We start from the raw sequence: 20,247 nt of genomic DNA on the forward strand, positions 1-20,247 counted from the left end.
GTCCTGTGCACAGATCAGGAATGGTGCATGTACCTATGCCTACCTCGTTCTCTCTTGTGCACCAGTAAGGAGGGGACAGTATGTACAGGCGCCTGCTATGTGCAGTGAAGAATTATTCTATCAAGAGTTGAACCTACAATCTCCTTGTTTACAATGTTTTGTTGACTGTAATTGGTGATCATTCTCCCTCATTTGCCTGATAATTCCTGACACCCATCAGATGTAATTCAACACAGCAGCCAATGTTGATTGAAGCTTTTGAAGTGGTAAAAATGATGCAAAGCAAGGCTTGAAGCATGGCGAATTGAAATAAAATGGAGTTTATGGAACAACAAAAAGTAGACATGGAAGACAGAGCATACCAATGACATATGCCAAAAGTGGAGATGCAAGAATAGGTGTGCCTGACAAATGCCATCATCATTGTTCAACTTCCTGTCTCTAGTACTGATCACCTAATCTTGATAGACGATGACAGATAATCTCAATATGAAATCCAAACTAGGCAGGGGTTGGGGAGGCTTGATTTTGTCATCAAGCGCAGCGTCAAAGGGACTTAGCTCGTCAAAGGTGACAATGAGCTCGACTGCTCCCAGGATCACACACCAGGTAGTCACAAGAGGCATCACAAGTTGATTACACCACCACAAGAACGTGCACGGCACCATTTACTGACCTGTACACACAAATAGCTCCCCTGTAGTTACAGGGATTTGTGTACAAGATGGACAGGAAAGGTTGTTTCTGATATGATAAAACAGTGGACTGTAATAGAGTGGCATGAGCGCCACGATGTGTTTGATATTGCGCCACCGACATAACTGAGAGATCTACAAAGGGCATTATATGCAATCAGGCACTGATCATACGATAAGCAAAAATCCGAACTTACTTACCAAATGACTACTGCAACTGAGCAGTCAAGAGTCGGCATGTCATATACAGAATATAGTGAGAATAGATAGACGGTGAGGTATCCAGAGAACTTGCCTTGAATTGCCAGGGCCTATGAAGGATCTTGCATCAAGCTGGATGGTCTCCGACCTTAACCCCGAGGCTGAGCCAATCTTATTGATATTCCCCAGAGATATGGCTTGCACACCAAATGGCTTCTCGTCATGCTCTCGAGGAACACCCCAACTAATGCGGTCACCCAAAGTGTCGACAACCACAGGGTCGGAGAGTAATGGATTGAGTCGTCCTTGGTACTGCTGGCAGCTCGAGCAGATTATCCTAGAGCCACCTGGCACCACATACGAGCATGTGCAATCCTTGCGATGGAAGTTTTTCCCACAAAAAGAGCAGATAGCTATGACACGCATGAGAGTAGGCAGGAGAAGAGAGATGGTGCAAGTACCTGAGCATTGGGCATGTAGAATTCTGGTTTGTGCATGCATACATGTGTTTGTGCTTGCAATGCCTTGTCACGCTTGCATGTGCATATACGAACTTGACAGAGATGCGTTGGCATTGAACAATGCTTCTATGTACTTTAGTAATAAAACAGAAGGAATGTAGCATTCAAACGTACTTGTATCAAAATTTCAACATCATACTAGTTGGGAGTGTGCGATCGCATTCAGGTGGCACTACTCCTGTGTGTTTATTTTCCAATACAGATGCTAGCAAAGCCTGTGTTATTGACGTCAAATGGCCATTCCCTCGTTCTTCAGAGGATGGGACCATGCAGTAGAAGTATTTGTAGTACTCATTTGCGTACTCGGCGTGGTGTGTGGAATTGGACTAGAAGGACAGGCGAAAACCAAGGTTTTCCAGGCCAGCCAGGAAAACCAGGACATAAAAACGATGATGAATGCATGCCACTCTGACGTTGTGATGACTCTGTTTTCAAGTGAATAATGGCAGCAGTACACTAGTGAATTCATTTCAATTCGTTCTGCAGGCAAAACTTCATGAAAAGCCGAGCACATACTGCTGTATCCTTGTACAAGCTAGGCTTATGCAATGCATCTGCGTGGATGGCAGAGACCTGCTTTTTTGATCAAGTGGTTCTTGACAACCCGATGAAACTAGGAAGACCGCCGAATTCCAACAACATAGCGCATCCTTATTGCAAGTTCTTATATGACCTTGCTTTATTACGACCTTGTTCATGTCCGAATATCCCAATATCCTGCTAAGGTGGTCATTAGATCAGATAGATATGATGCAAGACAACATGAAATGATAAAATGCGGCCCACAAGTTTTTGAATCGAACTGAAAATTAAATTTCTAAGCAGAGTAGAAGTAAAAGCTAAGTGCACAGATTAATTCTCATGGTTATCCGGGAAAACATTCCACTTAGATGCTCTGGAATGTCTAGCGTGCACAGACGTGTCAGAGATGGGAAGAAAAAATCCGCATGAACACGGAATTCATACGTCATTATGCAGCCTCTGAGGTCCAGAAAGAGTCTGGATGTCACATAGCTTTCTGTTGACAGGGTTGAGGAGCCAGATTGAATCATCTTGAAGACCCTGTGATGTTGAGGCCAGTGCCTGTAGGTACCTTCACAGGGGGAAGATATTCTTCCATATTGCATTTTTTGAGCTAAAATTCCTTTGCTATTGTTCACAAGAGAGAAAATGTGTTTCTTTGACAAGCAAACCTATGAGTCTGCAATGTTTAGCATTGCCAAAGTGTGAACTAAAGACATGTACCAGTGTTGCACATCCAGTACAGGTACGTTTTCAATAGAATACCTACGTCATGTGGCACTAAATTCTGCCAGTTCCAGCAGGATTCTGCACAGGGAAAAGTTGCAGAATAACATCAGCAGATCGTGAAAAAAATTGCCGGGGGTTACACTGACCATGGTCTGGCATAATTCTTATCTGCCTTGTCAAGGCCTTATGGGTCCATGTAACCAAGGCATGATGTTGTGACCTTTTCATATGCCATTAGAAACCTACATAATAATAACATGTCCTTCAAGATTGCATAAAATTATTTCCGACTCATGTATTGCTACCATAAGCTCAATAATATGCAGTCTAGCTTGCACAGATTGATTGTAAAATGGCAGTAGTGATTGTATTTGTCTCTTAGGCATGACATATAAATATAATACATATCAGAAGACCCCCATATCTTTGACATCTGTTAGCCACTAACTCTGATCAACTTAGATCGTACTAGGATCCCCACTCGCACTTCGGTGAGAGATACTCTAGCAAGTCAAAGGCGACGAAAGTCGATGGGACAGATAGTCATGAAGGACGGAGTTCGATGTTAGGTAGATTAAACCTTAGCCAAAGCTGGGGTTTAGACCAGCTGAGGCTCTACTTAAATACAAGTGGCTATGCTAAAAATAGTACTGTGAGAAATGATCCATATGGATCGCATACATGTAATCATGCTGAGTAAAACGAAGAAAAACGAATAAACCGTAACATTACCCCCTCCCTAAGACTCGTTTGTCCTGAATGAGCCATCAGATTCCCATTCATCACTGTCGGAGGTGGATCGTCTTGATTCCGAGTAAAAGGATTGCGCCTCATCATCATCATCGTCTTCTTCCGCATCACTATGCCAATTTTCGTGGATACGTTGTAGGTTTCGGAGGTTAATCTCCTCCTCTTCGTCGGGTAAGGAGTCTTCAGTGGCTTCCGAAGAGGGGTAAGAGTCTTGTTGGGCGTTGGAGTGTCTTGGGTTTGTGCATTCCGATGAATATACTGTTTCGATGTCGGTAACGCATGGCGTATTTGGGTCGTGGTATGGTGCAGCGGCCTCGGGGGGAATCTTGTCGTCCTTCCCTACCAGGCGCCCCCTTTTATTGACTGTCCAGTAGACCTTTTGAATGCGGGCTTCGTAGTCATTGACTAGTTCTTCCGCATTAGCCATGTTTGCACACTTGACCCATGAGTTTTCTTCCACAGGGTAACCCTTCCACTTTACTAAGTATTCCGTTATGGTGCGACGGGTTCGTCCACGACCTATGACTTTGTCACGCTCCTGTACAATCTCCTTGATTTCATACTCTTCCTCTTCGTCAATTAATTCGGGCGGTGGTCTCTCAGGACGTGGTTGGTCTGGGAATTCAGGAGCGTGATATGGTGTCAGTAGGGATTCGTTGAAGCGGTTGTGAAATTTCCAGCCCGTCGGTAGCTTGAGCTCGTATGCTGAGCTTCCCTTCTTGGCTACAATTGTAAAGGGTCCTACGTGCCGATCGCCAAGTTTCTTAGTTGGTCAAGGGAGGTTTAGGTTGGTAGAGTCCAACCATACCCTATCGCCTACTTGGTATTGTCGTGCGTCGCCCTTATGCTTGTCATATGCCTTTTTCATCGATTTGGCTGCCCGTTCCAGCGATTGCCGTGCTTTTTCTTGGATTTCTCGAATGCCTTGAACCAGTTTGGAGGCCGCAGGAACGGCGTCTGGGCGTTGGGTCGCCTTAATGACCTGCCCATCCCTTCCAAATATGACTTTATAGGGGGAGTAGCCCGTTGCCGAATGCTGTCGATTATTATGGGTGAAGGCGGCCAACGGTAACCACTCGCTCCAATCATCTTGTCGGTAGTTCACGAATATCTTGAGATACTTTTTGATCTCTTGGTTGACTCTTTCGGTTTGCCTGTCCGTTTGGGGGTGATAGGCGGTAGAAGGGTTCCCCGCGATGTGAAGAAGAGCATAAAACTCTTTCATGAATTTGGACACAAAGATCGCCCCTCTATCCGAAATAACTTTTTCGGGCATGATGCCATATGGGATGTAGACTTGGTCCCATAGGATCTTGGCAAACTCGAGTGAGGAGAGTTCCTCTGTACACGCGATGGGTATGATCGTTTTGGAGAACCGGTCAACGATGACTAGAATAGAGTCAAAGCCTTTGGAGTTCGGAAGTTTAGTGATCATGTCAACTGAAATGTGCATCCACGGCCCCGTTGGAACCTCATTAGGGTGTAAGGGCGCCCTTTTAGGCCGACAATCCGCCTTAGTTTGTTGGCAAACTTCACATCCTCGAATGTACGCTTCCACTTCCTTGCGCATTCGAGGCCACCAATAGTCTTGTAATACGAGCTCTTTGGTTTTCTCTATGCCGGGGTGTCCTGCGGTTGCATGATCGTGTCGGGAGGCAATGATTTCTCCTCGCAGCCTTCGATCGTTAGGTACGTATATGCGTCCGTCGTACCAGAGCAATTCCTGGTCTTGAGAAATTCCCTTCTCGTGATTGAGGGAGTCTGAAATTCCCCTATCCCACTTGCGAGGATTGTGAGTGGCCAGTTTGATCCTCTCGTGTAGCTCCTCCGAGGTGGGCATTACCAATGCTCGGAAATGCTCCGCTTTGAGGACTACCACGTCCTTGTTGTCTCCTTTCCCTTGGTCGTGGTCAACTCTCCTGGACAGTAAATCGGCTTTACGGTTCTGAGCCCCTGGCTTATGGTGTAGCGTGAACTGGTACTCCGCTAGTTCCGTTACCCACCGAGCTTGTCTTCGGTTTAGCTTCTGGGGTTTGCGGAAGTACTGGAGATTGGAATGATCCGTCCAAATCTCAAAATCTTCGTGGGCTCCCATGAGGTACTGTCGCCACTTGTCTAGAGCGATCATGATGGCGAGGAGCTCCTTGTCGTAGATTTCGTAGTTGCGTTCAGTGGTGGCCAAGGCTTTAGAGAGAAATGCTACTGGTCACCACTTTTCGTCCTGCCATTGGGATAAAACAGCCCCAATTGCTCCTTCACTAGAATCGGCTTCCACTCAGAACTTCCCTTCTTTGAGCGGTATAGCCAACACCACATCTTCTTTGAACAACTCTTTAAGCTTGTCGAAGGCCTTCGCCTGGGCTTCCCCCCATTTCCACTCTACCTTCCTGGTGAGCGAGGTCAGCGGCTTCACATGTTTGCTGTAATCTTTTATGAAGCGTCGGTAGAAGTTACAGAAACCCAGGAAGGATTGTAACTCTTGCTTTTTGTGAGGGACCGGCCAGTCCAACAGCCCGGCGATTTTCATGGGGTCCATCCTAATCTTTCCTTCGCTGATGAGCACGCCCAGGTACTCTGTTTCCTCTACCTCGAATTCGCACTTCTCAGCTTTAAGGAACAATTTGTTCTCTCGGAGAATCCTCAACACCTTCCGTACAATGCGCCGATGTTCCTCCCGGGTTCGTGATGCGATGAGTATGTCGTCCAGGTAGACCGACACCTCCCCGGCTGCTATAAGATCCTTGAAGATGTTGTTCATCATCCACTGGAAGGTCGCCGGCGAGTTGGTGAGGCCAAAGAACATGATGAGGGGTTCATACAAGCCCCGATTGGTTCGAAATGCGGCCTTCCATTCGTCACCCCACTTGATGCGAACATTATTATACCCCCATCGTACGTCCAACTTGGTGAAGTATTTGGCCTTCTTCAATCGGTCCATTAACTCTCCGATTAACGGTAGAGGATATCGATTCTTGATCGTCATCTCGTTGAGCTTGCGGTAGTCCTGGACAGGTCGAAGTCTTCCATCCTTCTTTTTGATGAAGAAGAATGGGGAGGCCATGGGAGACTTCGATGGTTGAATCCGACCAGTGGAGAGGTTTTCGTCAAGGAACTTGTCAAGTTCCTCCTGTTCAACCGGGTTGAGTGGGTACACCTTGCAATCGAGGTTGGTGTTAGCATTCGGGATGAGCTCAATGGCGTGGTCCCAGGGCTTTCGTGGGGGTAACTCGTCGAAGTTTTCTTTATCGAAAACGTCCTTGAATTCCCAATACTCTTCCGGTACTATCTCTTCAAACGACTTCACCGCCTTTTTCGCGTTGGCCTGGGCCACTAATTCATTGGCTTTAGTTCCCATCGCCCGCACGTGGAAGGCTTCTTCGAAGTCTATTACTAGGATAGTGTCTCCTTCCTCGTATTCGTCCCACTTTGCGGAAGGGTCCGTATCGGGTAAAGAAAATGGAATCTTTCGACAGGCGCAGCGGGCCAGGGTCACCGCCCCGGTGTCCCAATCAATGAGTGGGTTATGCCTTTGTAACCAGTCATGCCCTAGGAACAAGGGCATAGTTCCGAGGTCCACGACGGCTAATTCGATCCACTCCACGTGGTTTCCGATGCATAAGCGTACTTCGGCATATTCCATGATATCCCCGCCTTTGTTCCTGGTGCCATCGGCATTGTAAACCGGAACTGGTCGAGCCGCCTGCTTGAGGTGAAGGGCATGGTCTCGTGCCCAGGAGCGATCAATGGAGCTCCCGGTCGCCCCGCTGTCCACCAGGGCTTTGATGGCATGTGTCTCCCAGGTATCCAATGTTTCCAACTGCACGTTAATTGATACATTACGCCCCTTTCTCCCTCGTATGTACATAGGGGGCTTCTTCAGGTCCTCCAGCCATTCCCACCTGTCCCTGGCTTCGTGGGCGGTCTCCGGCTGCTCCTTAAGCGAGCTCCACAATTCTTCAGTCACCTCCTCTCTTCGTCGAGGGTGTACCCACTGCTTTAAGGTGGCGAATGCGGCGGCCTGGTCCTTGGCGAGTCGCAGCGCCCGTCGAGTCCAGTGCACACCAAATGGTTCGTAATAATTATCGATGACTGGCCTCTGGGTCTCGTGGGTGGCGTCAGAGGTGGCGGGGGTCACCGTAGACTTCCCCTGCCGTGTGACGACCGGAATGTCGGATCGGAGATGGGCTTCTTCATCTTCGACTTCCTCCAATAAAACGGGGGGTTTCTTGTCTCGAGGTGGCAGTTGGTCACTGGGCTGGTCAATAGGGCCCCTCGGCAGCATTTGGTCACCTTCCGTCGAGTGGGTAGAGGAGGGCTCGCTGCCCTGTGTTCGGCCCTGGCCAAGGGCGCTTGTGTGCAGCGTTGTAACCTCTACGACGATCCTGTACTTATCCTCATTCCTAACGCCGGCGGTACTCTCAGAAACTCTAGGCAACCACACACATATTGGCTCATCAAGGGGGTCGGCATCGTTTGCAGATGAGTCCACTACTAAATGTAGGTGGTCCCCTTGAGTCCCGGCCTCAGCTGCTTTGTCACCACTGACGGGAGGAACCACTTGTATAGTAGGCCCACCCGTCGGAGTCGTTGGCCGATTCTCCCTGCCAGGGTGACGACCACCACGTCTGGCGTCCATCTTGTCCTGACCTGAGGCGCCTGCTGGGTGCTCCAGTCTTTTCCCCATTGGGTCAGGTGGGGGTGTCAGAGGTGGACCAGCCCCTTGGGGTTCAGTGCCCTCTGCGGACCACGGAGGGTGGCGGAAATCCCCTCCTACGCTGTTGACGTTTTGTGATTCATCATTCTTAGCTTCTTCTCTTGGTAACGCGGCGAATAGTTCATGGTATTGTTCAAACGGTGTACCTACATACGTAGTATAAGTCCGACTAGAAGTACAGGAGCGCGCACCAACAGAAACTAAGTCCTTTGCCGACGCCGTCGAATCGCTTATTTCGACGCCGGCTCGTCTTTTGACAACTTCTCCTTCTCGTCCTTGACCTCCTCGATCTTGGTATCCTTTCCAAGTTCCTCTTTCTCTGCTTCAGCAAGTAATTGGCAGAGGCGGGCGACATTGGGCTTCTTGCGAGGTGGGAGTTTGACGGGTAGCCACTTGGACTTGTCTGTCGGGCATTTATGGTCTCGGCTCCACCCGGTATTGCCGCACTTGAAGCACCGCTTGTCGGACCGTAACTTGTCGATCTCCATTGGCTGCCTGGCACCTCCATAGGTCGTTCCCGTGGCGTCCTTCTTATCGCCACTTGGCCCACTTCCTTTCGAAGATGATTGATTTTGGCTGCCTCTACCCGAGCCTTGGCTCGAGGAGGTCTTACTAGCGAGCCCCTGGGCGACGTCGTAATGATAGTTCGCATCGATCCTCAGTACTCTCGCCTTCCACTGCGCGTAGGTTGTGGGGCGCTCGTTGTCCCCATGCATAACCGTCTTGCAGACTGTCGGCCTAATTGCCACTTCCACTGCTTCGAACATCTGCTTCTCATCTCCGAACTCTCTGCACTTGTGGGCTAGGCGTTCGAACTTCGCGAAGAACTTGACAGCCATCTTGAAGTCTGACTGTCGGATCTTTTTCCACTCCGCCTTCCATATGGCGAGTTCTGCCACCTCGCGGAATTCTACTGTTAGGTCCTGGGAGAACTCGAACCACGTGGGGAACCTCCAATGCCCCTGGTCGTCATGATAGTGGTGGTACTGATCGCCCCACCACTCCTTGGCCTTATCTCGCAGATACCCTTGTGCGAAGGTTATGCGGTAAGGGTTCTGTCCTTGATCGTTCATTGTGAAGTGCAGGGGGAATACCTGGAAATACATCTCGCAGTGATGGAGGAATCGGTTGATGTCCGTGGATTCCCCAGTGAAGTACTCGGGCTGCATGATCAACTTTGGCTTCACGTCATTCCAGGGGTTATTATCTTTACCCGCGGCTAGTGTCCACAGAGGTATAGGGTCCGGGGGAGACGGAATTGGAGGTGGTACCGGGGGATTGGGCAGTCGTGGAAGCGACCGTAATCGGTAGTTGTCCCCAGGCGGGGGATAATCGCCAGGGTATCCCGGCTTGGATGGCGGCTGTTGCGGCGGCTGAGGCGGCACCGTCGATTGTTTTCCTTTCGAGGATGGCCCTGCACCAGGGTCGTCCATGTCGTCGTCGTCGGGTCCAGCACCCGCCCAGAATTCTTTGGTCTTGAGCGGGTTGGGCATTGGCTGGGGGTGTCGGTAAGGCACACATCCCGGTTGTTCGTGGTCCGGGTGAACCTGGTTCCATACGCGCGCTGCTCGATGCCAGGTCTCCACTTCTAAGATATTTTTCATGAGGTATACGTCCCCCATGTACTTTGCACTTTGATAGTCTTCCCCAGCCTCTGTAAAGAGCCACTGGGGGTCTTTCTCCATATCCTCCATCATGATCTCGTAAAGTCCGTGCCATGGTAAAATATTAAAGATTGTGGGAAGAGGGGCCGCCGGGTCCGTCAGGATCGTCCTTACCGCCATCATTACCTCGTGCTCGAGGACGAAGTTCGGGGGTCGACTCGGCATCCTTGGCCTCCTCCCTCTCTCTGGCGAGTCGGTCGATCTCCCTGTTCCTCCTCCATCGCCTGATATCAGAGTCGGGGTCGGTGATCTCAGACTCATAGGCCTGCCACGCTCTTCTTCGGGCCTCGAGGTCGGTCCCTGCTCGCTCTGCCATTCCGGCATAGCGGAGGGCGGCGGCTCGTTGTCGGTTTTCGACCTCAGCCCTAGTGGCGTCAGGCTCGAGGGGGAGGTCGTAGAAACCGTTGGGCCTGAGGAGGGCGGCGATTTCGGCGTGGTGAGTGCGAAGGTCTGCCGCTCTTCCTTGCTCCATTCGGGCCTCGATCTCTGGGGTGAGCCTGGCATTTCGAGGGAGGCAGAGTGAGTCGACGAGGACCATGTAGAGGAGCGTCCATGGACGCTGGGTATCAGGGACGGGGTCGGCGAATGCTCGACCTGCAATGGATGGGGTAAAAGGGGTGACTGGGGCGAGGTCTCCGGCACCGGCAATTGCTCCAAGCTCCTCCTCACTGTACTCTGGGAACTCCTCCCATACGGCGCTCCAGAAGTGCTGATCCTCCGGTTCAGGCCTGGCGACGGGGGTAGCAGGCGTTGGGGTCTCCGGGAGCTCGGGGACAAGGAGGCTCCGTGGGGATGGGACTCGGGCCACAGGAGCCTCTTCCCTTGAGTCGGCGTAGACCCAGCTGGTGCTGGGGTGCCAGCCGACGACGGTCCCTCGGTCTGTCGAGCTTGGAGAAAGAAGGGGTCCTGCCCCATTTGAACGGGAGGTAGTTGCAGCGGAGGCCCCAAGCCCAAGCTCTCCGGAATCGCTGTCGTAGTCGTCCTCTTTCCCCTGTATAAACCTTCTTCATTCCGCCTCGAGGTCTGGATCTCCCCACTTTGCATCAACCCACTTCGTTGATGACCTTCCACTCCAGTTGTCTCCGGTATAGGTTGCATCTTCCTCCGTATTTGGGTAGATGTCGTTGAGGAGGTCGTCGAGACGGGTTCTTTCGAACTCGGTGAGCTCGTCCCCTTCGAACTCGGTATCAGCCTCTTCTTCGCCCTCGACCACAGGCCTGGTGCCTGCTCTTCTGCCTCCATGGGCGCCTGACTCGTCCTCGACTGGAGACTGGTCGAAGAGACCTGGTAGGGGCGAGTCTCCTCTGTCGAGGAGTACGCCCCGGGTATCGGTGATGTCGACTGAGTCAGCTGACTCATCGGTAGCGCTTCTGTAGGAGTCAGTGCTCGACTCTGAGGATCACGAGCTGGGTCGCGACGATCCGTAGAGGGACTCTCCATAGAGGGAATCCTCTGGTTGTGTGGGTACTGCAGGGAGAGTTTGTTGAGAGGCCGCGGGGATGTCGATTACTGGCGGCGGGTAAACGGGTGCGCTGGGCACGTAATGGAAGGGCAGTTGTGGTCGTACCCTCCTCTGTTGACGGCAACAGTGAAGTAGACGGTACAAGGAGATGGACAAGAAAAAGAGTATAAAAGTTGAGAAGACGGCGGGAATGGCGTCAGACCAGGGCATCCATTCGTGAATCTATTCTTTGCAGAGTTCGTCGGTTCTGACTAGTCATGCAATGATAGATGATTTACTAGGAGCTGGACGGCCAAGATGAGAAGGGTAATAAGCAGGACGATGATCAGGTTGAAGTCGGCTTCGAAGTCGGAGTCGGTCATCAACTGGGTCTCGTCAGGCTCCGAAGTGCTTGGCAGTGCTAGCAATATAATTGCCAGCAAGGAAGCGAGTCGAAAGAGAGTGGTGAAGAGGTTCAGTGTTGTAGAAACCCTACCCAGAAAAGCAGGAGTAATCCTGCAAAGATCGGGGCTGGGAGGTATACACAGAACAGAAAGACTTGAAGGATGGTTACTAGAACCAAACCCAGTGGGTCGTGGAAGAGAAAGGGCAGCACGCAGAGTGCTACAGCGAGAAGGATGGGTACGGGATGTATGTTGGGCAACGATAAGTTGTTGGGCAACGGAAGACGAGCTTCGGCTAAATGTTAGCCACTAACTCTGATCGACTTAGATCATACTAGGATCCCCACTCACACTTCGGTGAGAGATACTCTAGCAAGTCAAAGGCGACGAAAGTCGATGGGACAGATAGTCATGAAGGACGGAGTTCGATGTTAGGTAGATTAAACCTTAGCCGAAGCTGGGGTTTAGACCAGCTGAGGCTCTACTTAAATACAAGTGGCTATGCTAAAAATAGTACTGTGAGAAATGATCCGTATGGATCGCATACACATAATCATGCTGAGTAAAACGAAAGAAAAACGAATAAACCGTAACAACATCATGGTAGCTTGACTCCGCAGGTCCACCAGAATTGGTGCATTCTTCGCAAAGCCTCTCATCCCTACTGCCTTCAGAGCTCTGATCCTTGCCATCATTTCCCTATGTGTGTACGTCCATGACAGTTCCATAATCTAGTGTCTATCTGTCCCCATTTTGTGTGTGGAGACTTGTCTAGCTTCACCTGAGCCCACTAGTCGAATACCAACTTCGCAGCGATTCTTGTGAAGTGAGGGTCCTTCGGGTGTACTGATTTTTCGGCCACACCCTGCTTCTGTGGGAACACAGGAGAAAGGGGAAGCTTACATGATAAAAAGTGATGTGGTGCATTTTATGAAAAACTGAGCATGTGACTAGTGGTGCAAGTTGATTCCAAGTCAGAGGATAGCAGCTCGCGATCACCAGATCGACATGTCATGGTGGCTGTGATGCACCATGTGATAGCTCGCAGTTCATTGGTTCATTTCAACTCAGTTTCCTTCTCCTGGTGGAGGCCCCTGGCCCATTGGGCCAGACACAGACCCATAAGGTCTCCCTTCCTCTAGACCTGTTCTTCTCCAATGTGGACTTCTTCTTCCGAGCCCAGAGCTAGAATAGTTTTCAACATAAATACAGTCACAAGTCAAGGCCCAACGCTAGCATCTCAAGCAACATGCCACCATCTCTCCAAGAATCGCAAATTCCCAACCTACCAAGATCCTCTCAGCCATCAATGCATCAAGTTCAAACGTTGATCTTCTGAAGTGACGTATTGTAGAGTTGGAGGAAGAAGCGGTCGTATTGAGGGGCACCTGAGCCAAGCATCGGTGAGTTTAGAATAGCTCTCTCCTTGGGATTGGCACCATATATCATCTTAGGGAGTTCAAGCAGATGGGGCATGCACTTTCCCATGTGACATTGCCCTTTAATAGTGTCCAAGGTATCGCAGATGAGAACGTCCAACAAATTGAGGTGATTCTCTCATATGTTGTGGGGTTGCACTGACATTCTTTTTCTTAGTAGCATTTTCAAGGTTAGAAAGACTTGAATTTCCAAGTTCCTTCCCAACGACAGCTCTGGAAAGCGATTGGCAGCGAAGAGGGGGGAGCGGGGGAGAAGTTAGAACAAATTCGAGCCCATCTATATAAACAGGCACAGCATTAAACGTATATACGCACCTGTATTCTCTTTATGGTAGTAATAAATATGCTATTTCAAGTTTCTCCAAGTCTCTAAGAGTGAAAATATGCATAGTATATACAGCAAGCCACCCGAAAATTACTAGGTGTTATGAACTCGCTTTAAGATGTTGCTCATGTCATACTTTCATATGACATCAAGTAATTGTACTGGTACCTTGCGAAGCTTGACATGCATTACTGACATTGGAAACGCTCATAACCATACTTGGAGGATTATCAATTCTTCATGCTTCATATGGGCATATAAGGCTCACGCAATTATTTCAGACCTTGCCATGCATTTTGACCTTTGCCACGGGCTTATACGGGCATATATATTTTTGTCCAATTCGCTGATGAATGGAAAGAGGAGATCATTGCAGTGTTGGAACTTGAAAAGAGGACAATCCCATGACAGTGATCGGGTTTCGGGCCGGGTTGCTACGTTCCCACCATGACTCAAAACGACTCTCTACTTCGATCCTGTGAGCTTGCTTTTTTAACATATATCTGTAAGAACTCGCGGTTCACAGGTAAGCACAAAAGGAACTAATGTTCACGGCAATCGCGCTAGCGATGCCCTACTAACTACACAGCTTTTATACTACCAGAATACATAGAATGTACTAGAATAAATGCATAATGTATCACTAATAAAATGAGTAAGCGTCCCGGGGAATATGGGGAGAACAAGCGAGAATATTCATGCAAGCTTGCTCTTCTAAAAATAGCAATCCATATTCTAACAATATCTAACCTTATTGATGACAGATACAGTGATATTTGAAAGACTGAACCCATTCCAGACTCCTAATTTCCTCTGAATATGTCAGAAATCCCTATGGAGATCATCGAGCAGATAATCGACGAGCTCAGCGATGACCGGAAAGTACTGATCGCTTCTCTGTCTGTTTCCCATGTCTTCCACGATCGAGCTCGGTACCATCTCTTCCGAATCGTCATCCTCAGCATGGAATCGGATGTTCATCAGTTTATTTCCCTCTGTGACATCTCGCCAGTAATTCCGAGTCTGGTACAGTCACTTAAGATATATTGCTGCAGAACGATGCTCCAGATGCCCCAGCTGCCCTCCCTACCTAATGTCACCTCACTGCACATCAGTAGGCATCCCAATGATGTCTCGGACGTTGACTTCCCCACCACACTGAGCTTCCGCGCATGGCTATGCACATTTCCACACCTCACATCCTTGGACTTGGACTCTGTTCGAGTCTGTCGTCCCTCAATGTTCGGCACCTATGAGCTGGCTCAAGGTCCTCCTTTGGAGTTTCTCTCGATCACATACGGTGATTACAATGTGTATGAGGCATTTATAGGGAACGCGAATGAAAATATCAGTATTTTTGCTCTTCACGGTTTACGCAAAATCGATCATAAGATCTACATTCCAGATGATGCCGTTGGTCTACATAAAATCCTTGCCGCCAGCCGTGCTACGCTTCGAGAGCTCATCTTGACGATGGGACCGTTCTGTAAGCATTAAGTAAATCATTAGTTCATTTAATCACTAACCGTATTGATGATTAGACTCCATACAAACTTTTGGTAATGTCCATCTGGATATCTCACGAGTGCCAACCGTAGAATTTCGCCTGCCCCGCATCTCTGAGTTCTCTTTCTCCAGGACAATTCTCTGGCTTTCCTCTTGCATCCCTCCAAGCAGTAACTGTTCTGCCCTTATGGAGCGACTCATTGTTCACCTAAACCCTACCCTTGTGCCATCAGATTTCCTAGAGAGTCCAACGTTCTCTAGAGGTCTGACACCGTTGGACAATAGACTTATCGATCCTCTATTGCAATCCCAAGGTGGTTCAATTCAATGTGTGGCCTAGAAAGGTGCGTCAGACGATCTGGGATGCTATCTTGATAGCTTTGCCCAAATTGCACTCCCTTGGGTGACTAGCAGTGGTGGACGAGAACATATAAGCAGCATGAAGGATATCCCAAATTTTTACCATCGTCGATCAAGATCAAGGCTGTTGCTCGATTCGTGCCCTTTTGCCGCATCATCCATCCTGCCCTATGTGTTGTTGGCAGTGAAATTGGTCAACATTCGAGTCCACCCCAGACCCCAACGTATCCTGCAGACGAGACCATGACCATGTTGAATAGGTCAATGTATCATGGACGGTTGCGGGGCCTGGACAAGGAGAATACTGTGTTGCGAAGGGAAGTCTGGTTGACTGGTGGTGAAAGGCGAAGGATGATTTGGTCGTGTTTTCCCTTGCTCGTAAGGCATTCTTTCCTGGAAGGAAGGTATTGTCGGCGGTTTGCTTGACGTGTTCGACTCATCATAGATCCCTTTCGATTGTTTTGTCTACGCTTTTGTTTGCTTCCTATATGCTTTCTGTGGATCAATGCATAGGTCACACGTTGGACTGATTGTATTTATTAACCGTCTGAACAACCTAAAATACATGTTCTTCAGTTGGACAAGAACGGAGTATTTCTCATCTATCTATTCCCTTGCAGAGGACCACATGACAGCCCCCAGAAGAAGCGACCGCAACAAAAGTGTGTGGCAATGAATAGATAGATCCGGCCCTGGTAAGGGAAACGCGGAGCCGCTTCTGAAGGAGAATTGATTGCTTCCAAAGCGGTTCTCCAAATAGAACCCTTCGAGCACTTTCAGGCCTCTCACCATCACCCAGAAGGAATTCGATTTTCTCGTGATGGTGATCAACTTGTCGATGGTACACATAGAAAACAACGAGGATGGGATGACACATTTATTCGACGGGTGCACACATTCATAATACCGACGCGTACCGACTAGCCTGAAGTAGGCATTGATAATCAATATTTGCTTTTCGGATGCTTGCTCATAGGCAGATCCCGGAGAGCTCTTGGTTTCGGCTTCGGCATCTCAGCAAGTCTAAGAAAGGGTGGTCTTGATAGTATGATTTGTCCCGAGTGAACCAACGAGAAAGTCAGCACAGAGAGTACCGTACTCTAGGAAGTCGGACGGTAAGAAAACGGTCAGGAAACTAAAACAAAGACTTTACAGCTGGAAGCTCCCAAACACCCACGGCGCCGCAAGCGCTTAAGGATAGTAACACCGTGGCGATGGAGATTGTACCATCGTCTTTGAACGAGACGGATATGGATCTAAGCTATACGCAATGAGGCCGGGTACACACAGTTTTCAACAAGGAACACATACCATCGACTGAGAGAAAATCACCTCCACAAGCGCAGGATTCATCTATGTCAGCGACGCTGCCGTCAAGTCCATCGACCATGACCCCCAGCCCTGAGTCAACTGCACCACCGGAAGCGTGCACCCCCACACCGTAGTCGTCCACATGAATGCCTTCGGAACCCAGCTAAACGTGCGTTTCGTTAAGCTGTTATCGTATCTCTTCTCGATCTTCCGGAACGCCTTCGCCGACCGCGTGGAGCCTTTGATGCCCTCGACGTGCACAAACTCTTCACTCCTACTTGGGAGTCTCACGTATGCGCTGGCGTCGACGAACCAGGGTACGATGAAGGCTTGGGAGCGAGCTGCGTCGGATGCAGAACTTCCGGGACCAGCCGGTTTGTGTAGGTGAATGCTTCTAGAAGGACTTGGTAGAATACGGCTGGGGTATATCCTGCGAGACCTAAAAACATCCTCTTCTCTAACGCTCGTCCAAAACGCTAGATGATGGGGTGGGTAGAGCTCAGTTGGTTAAAGCTTATTGCGCAGCATCGTGCACAAATGTCTAGGTAGACATAGCGGTGGCAGGGATGCTTCAATCTCCAGTGCGGCAGTGGGAGTGGCCTTGAAAGCTGCACAGATGATTCGCAGGGCACGATGCTGCATCTTCTTGAGGGCTGCTGCAGAAGACCTGGAGCTGTTGAGCGACCACTAGCTACGTGACTGTGACAGGTAGGCCCGCGTTCACAGACTGTGACGTTAAAATTTATTGTCCGGAACAGGCATTGCCGTTTTCCCTTAGGGATCATAGGCGAAGCGTCGTAGTGCAGACGAACCGTATAGATTTTTTTGAACCTATGACCTCTCTTAGTTGCGACCACCATCATCAGCTCGAATTTTTACTTCCCTTCTGCGTTGATGTGCTCGCTCTGTGCATTATTTCTTTTCGATGGGCAAGTAAATTACTCTCAGCACCGCCACACATCACGTGGATGCTTTAGCGGATCCGAATTATCCGAATCCGTTGGCGTAGTGTGTCCTCCCACCTATTGCTAAGCTCTGAAGTGCTCATCGATTCACTTTGGTTAGGATGATCAACTCACATTATCGAATTTGCAAGAGAAAATACGCCCGCTGGAGCAGTTTGAATCGAAAATAGCAGAGAAGTTGGGGATGTCTAGGGAGGAGGTCGACTTCGACTCGGTTGTGGCTCTCCTCAAGAACAACGCGTTGCCTAACGAAGACTATTTATCGAGTCTGGGGAAATTATGCGAACTCCATTGCCTCCGCATTGAATACAGTCGTGTTTCGCAACTGAGCCTTCCATGTGGACTGGAAGTATATCCCTCCACGCCAAGTGTCACGGTAAGGCGCATCCATAATGATTGTCTTTGATACTGATTGGTAGCATTTTAGTACCCGCATTGTGTCGACACTTTAGACACTTCTCGATTCTACGCTGTCCTTATTGGCATCGACGAGTATGCATCCTTTCCGCTTAATGGTTGTGTATCAGACGTACGATTGATGAAGAAGTACTTGACTAAGGACCTCGGCGTGCCCCACGATCGCATCCAGCTGCTTCTTGGATCCGAGGAGCATATATCCCCTGAGGATCCAAAGTACCCTTCCCGCACCCACATCATCGACGCACTTCTCGGCATCATTACCAACCCTCAGATCAAATCCGGCGACAACATCATCATCTACTACGCCGGACATGGCTCATACTACCCACCTCAAAGCAGAAAACCTTTTAGTGTGAACGAATACATTGACACGCTATGCCCCATCGATCGCGATATCGTTAACAATGGCAAACCTGTCCCCGATATCAGCGACCGTGAATTCAATACCATCCTAACCCTAATCTCCCGAGTCAAGGGTGATCACATCACCGTTATTCTTGACTGCTGTCACTCTGGTAGCATCAGTCGAGGTTTGCCTGAGCCGGGAGCACACACTACTTACCCAATGGCGCATGCAACCCTTCACGACATGCTCGTCGCCGGGGAGGAGCGTTTGAAGGAGTATCCGGGATATCGCTCCATTTTGGAAGAAGGATGGCTCTCAGATATGGACTCCCACGTTGTCTTGGTGGCCTGTAAGAAGCATCAGTTTGCGAAGGCAAAAGAGGTGGACGGGACGGCTGGCGCTGTGGAGTACATTGGAATCTTCACCGACTCGCTTGTGCGCACTCTCCAGTCAGACTGCTACAAGAAGGAAACAACATACGCTGATCTGGTTCACTTTTTGGATAAGACGCCGCACCAGACACCGGTCGTTGCTGGGAAATGCAAGGACGCGCGTGTCTGGTATCAGGAATGAGTTACGATCATAGATCCCTTTTGTTTGCTTTCTCTACGTTTTTGTTTGCTTTCAGAATGTTTTCTTCGGATCAATGTACATTAAATCAACACCGGTTATAGGAAAAGTTATAATGTATCAATATCACCACGATGCTTTGCGTGAGACCAAGACGAAGCTAAGCTATGCGCAATGAGACAGGGTAGACACTATTTCCAAGAAGGAACACATACCTTTGACTGGGAGAAAATCACGCTCACAAGCACGAGATTCATCCATGTCGACGACGCTACCGTCAAGTCCATCGACCACGGTCCCCCTCCCCGCATCACCGAAAAGATGCCCATTACATTCACCTCCCATGCCGTACTCGTCCACCTGAACGTCCTCGCAGCCCAGCCGATACTTTGTTTCGTCAAGCTGATATCGTGCCTCCCAGAAAGCTGGGGTACATCCTCCAGCCAGGCGAACTGTTCGGAGGGGCGCTCCATTGGGAACATTTCACTTGGAGGTGCTAGACGTTCTGGATTAGAGGCCTCAGCGAGTCTTGCATCTTTCTAATCACCTGTAGGTAGTGATGAGGAAGACAGGCGACATGAAAGAGGGAATGCCCTCAACTGAAATTTTTTCGCTAGAATGGATGGTGCCTTCCTGAATCGAATCATTTACGCAGATGAAAAAGACAGAAGCTGGCTGCTCACTTGCGCCAAAATTATCGGAGACGGAGACACCCTAAACAATCTTCTGTTCGCGTTTTGAGTTCGGCTTTGGAAGTGGGCTCGACGAACGGATACGCAAGGAATTCTATGCATCGCGAGCTCTTGTAATTTCGATGAAGTTTGGTATAAAATAGCGGTAGGTTGGTGGTGGTCGCGGTCAGAGAGAGAATCCGGAATCTGCCGGCATCTTACCGGCATCTTATCCTTTACTTTTCTCGCTCATTTTTCTTTTCAGGATTGCTTGCTATGAGCTATATACTTTGACCATGGTCTGCAATCTGCGATAATAGGACGATCTATCCGGGATGACCCTTTTGAGCTGAGCGTACGACGCAACTGGCGAAAAGAACCTTCGTTAACTTCTTACAAGAAAAAAACGAGCACGTCCACCTCCCCATGAAGGCACTTTCTATCGAAATTGCTTACAACTTACCTCCTTGGGCGTTACCACTCGAAACAAGACTCAGGAATGATGTTTTTTCCCGTGGGGTATCTTTCAAATGGAAACTTGAATACCTAGTGGTACGTTGCCACCATATGTGTAAGGGATGCGAATTTCTATAGACTCATGATTGCATCATTCCTTTAGTTTTGTTTACCTATGCCTTCAGACCACTACATATGCGCCGTTTTTTGGCCTTTTTCATAACTTTATCTAGGATT

General features: G+C 49.2%; 1 protein-coding gene across 1 annotated transcript; it reads left to right on the forward strand.

Moving 5' to 3' along the window:
- Positions 1–17,883: 17,883 nt before the first annotated feature.
- Positions 17,884–18,886, forward strand: EV420DRAFT_1480966 (peptidase C14, caspase domain-containing protein; the record flags this gene model as incomplete). Its single annotated transcript, XM_060469728.1, has 2 exons — positions 17,884–17,923; positions 18,000–18,886. The coding sequence occupies 2 exons, from the start codon at positions 17,884–17,886 to the stop codon at positions 18,884–18,886; spliced, it is 927 nt and encodes a 308-aa protein (XP_060329406.1).
- Positions 18,887–20,247: the final 1,361 nt, after the last annotated feature.

Source organism: Desarmillaria tabescens (assembly GCF_030435595.1).
Source record: "Desarmillaria tabescens strain CCBAS 213 chromosome Unknown EV420scaffold_23, whole genome shotgun sequence".
Lineage (NCBI taxonomy): Eukaryota > Fungi > Basidiomycota > Agaricomycetes > Agaricales > Physalacriaceae > Desarmillaria > Desarmillaria tabescens.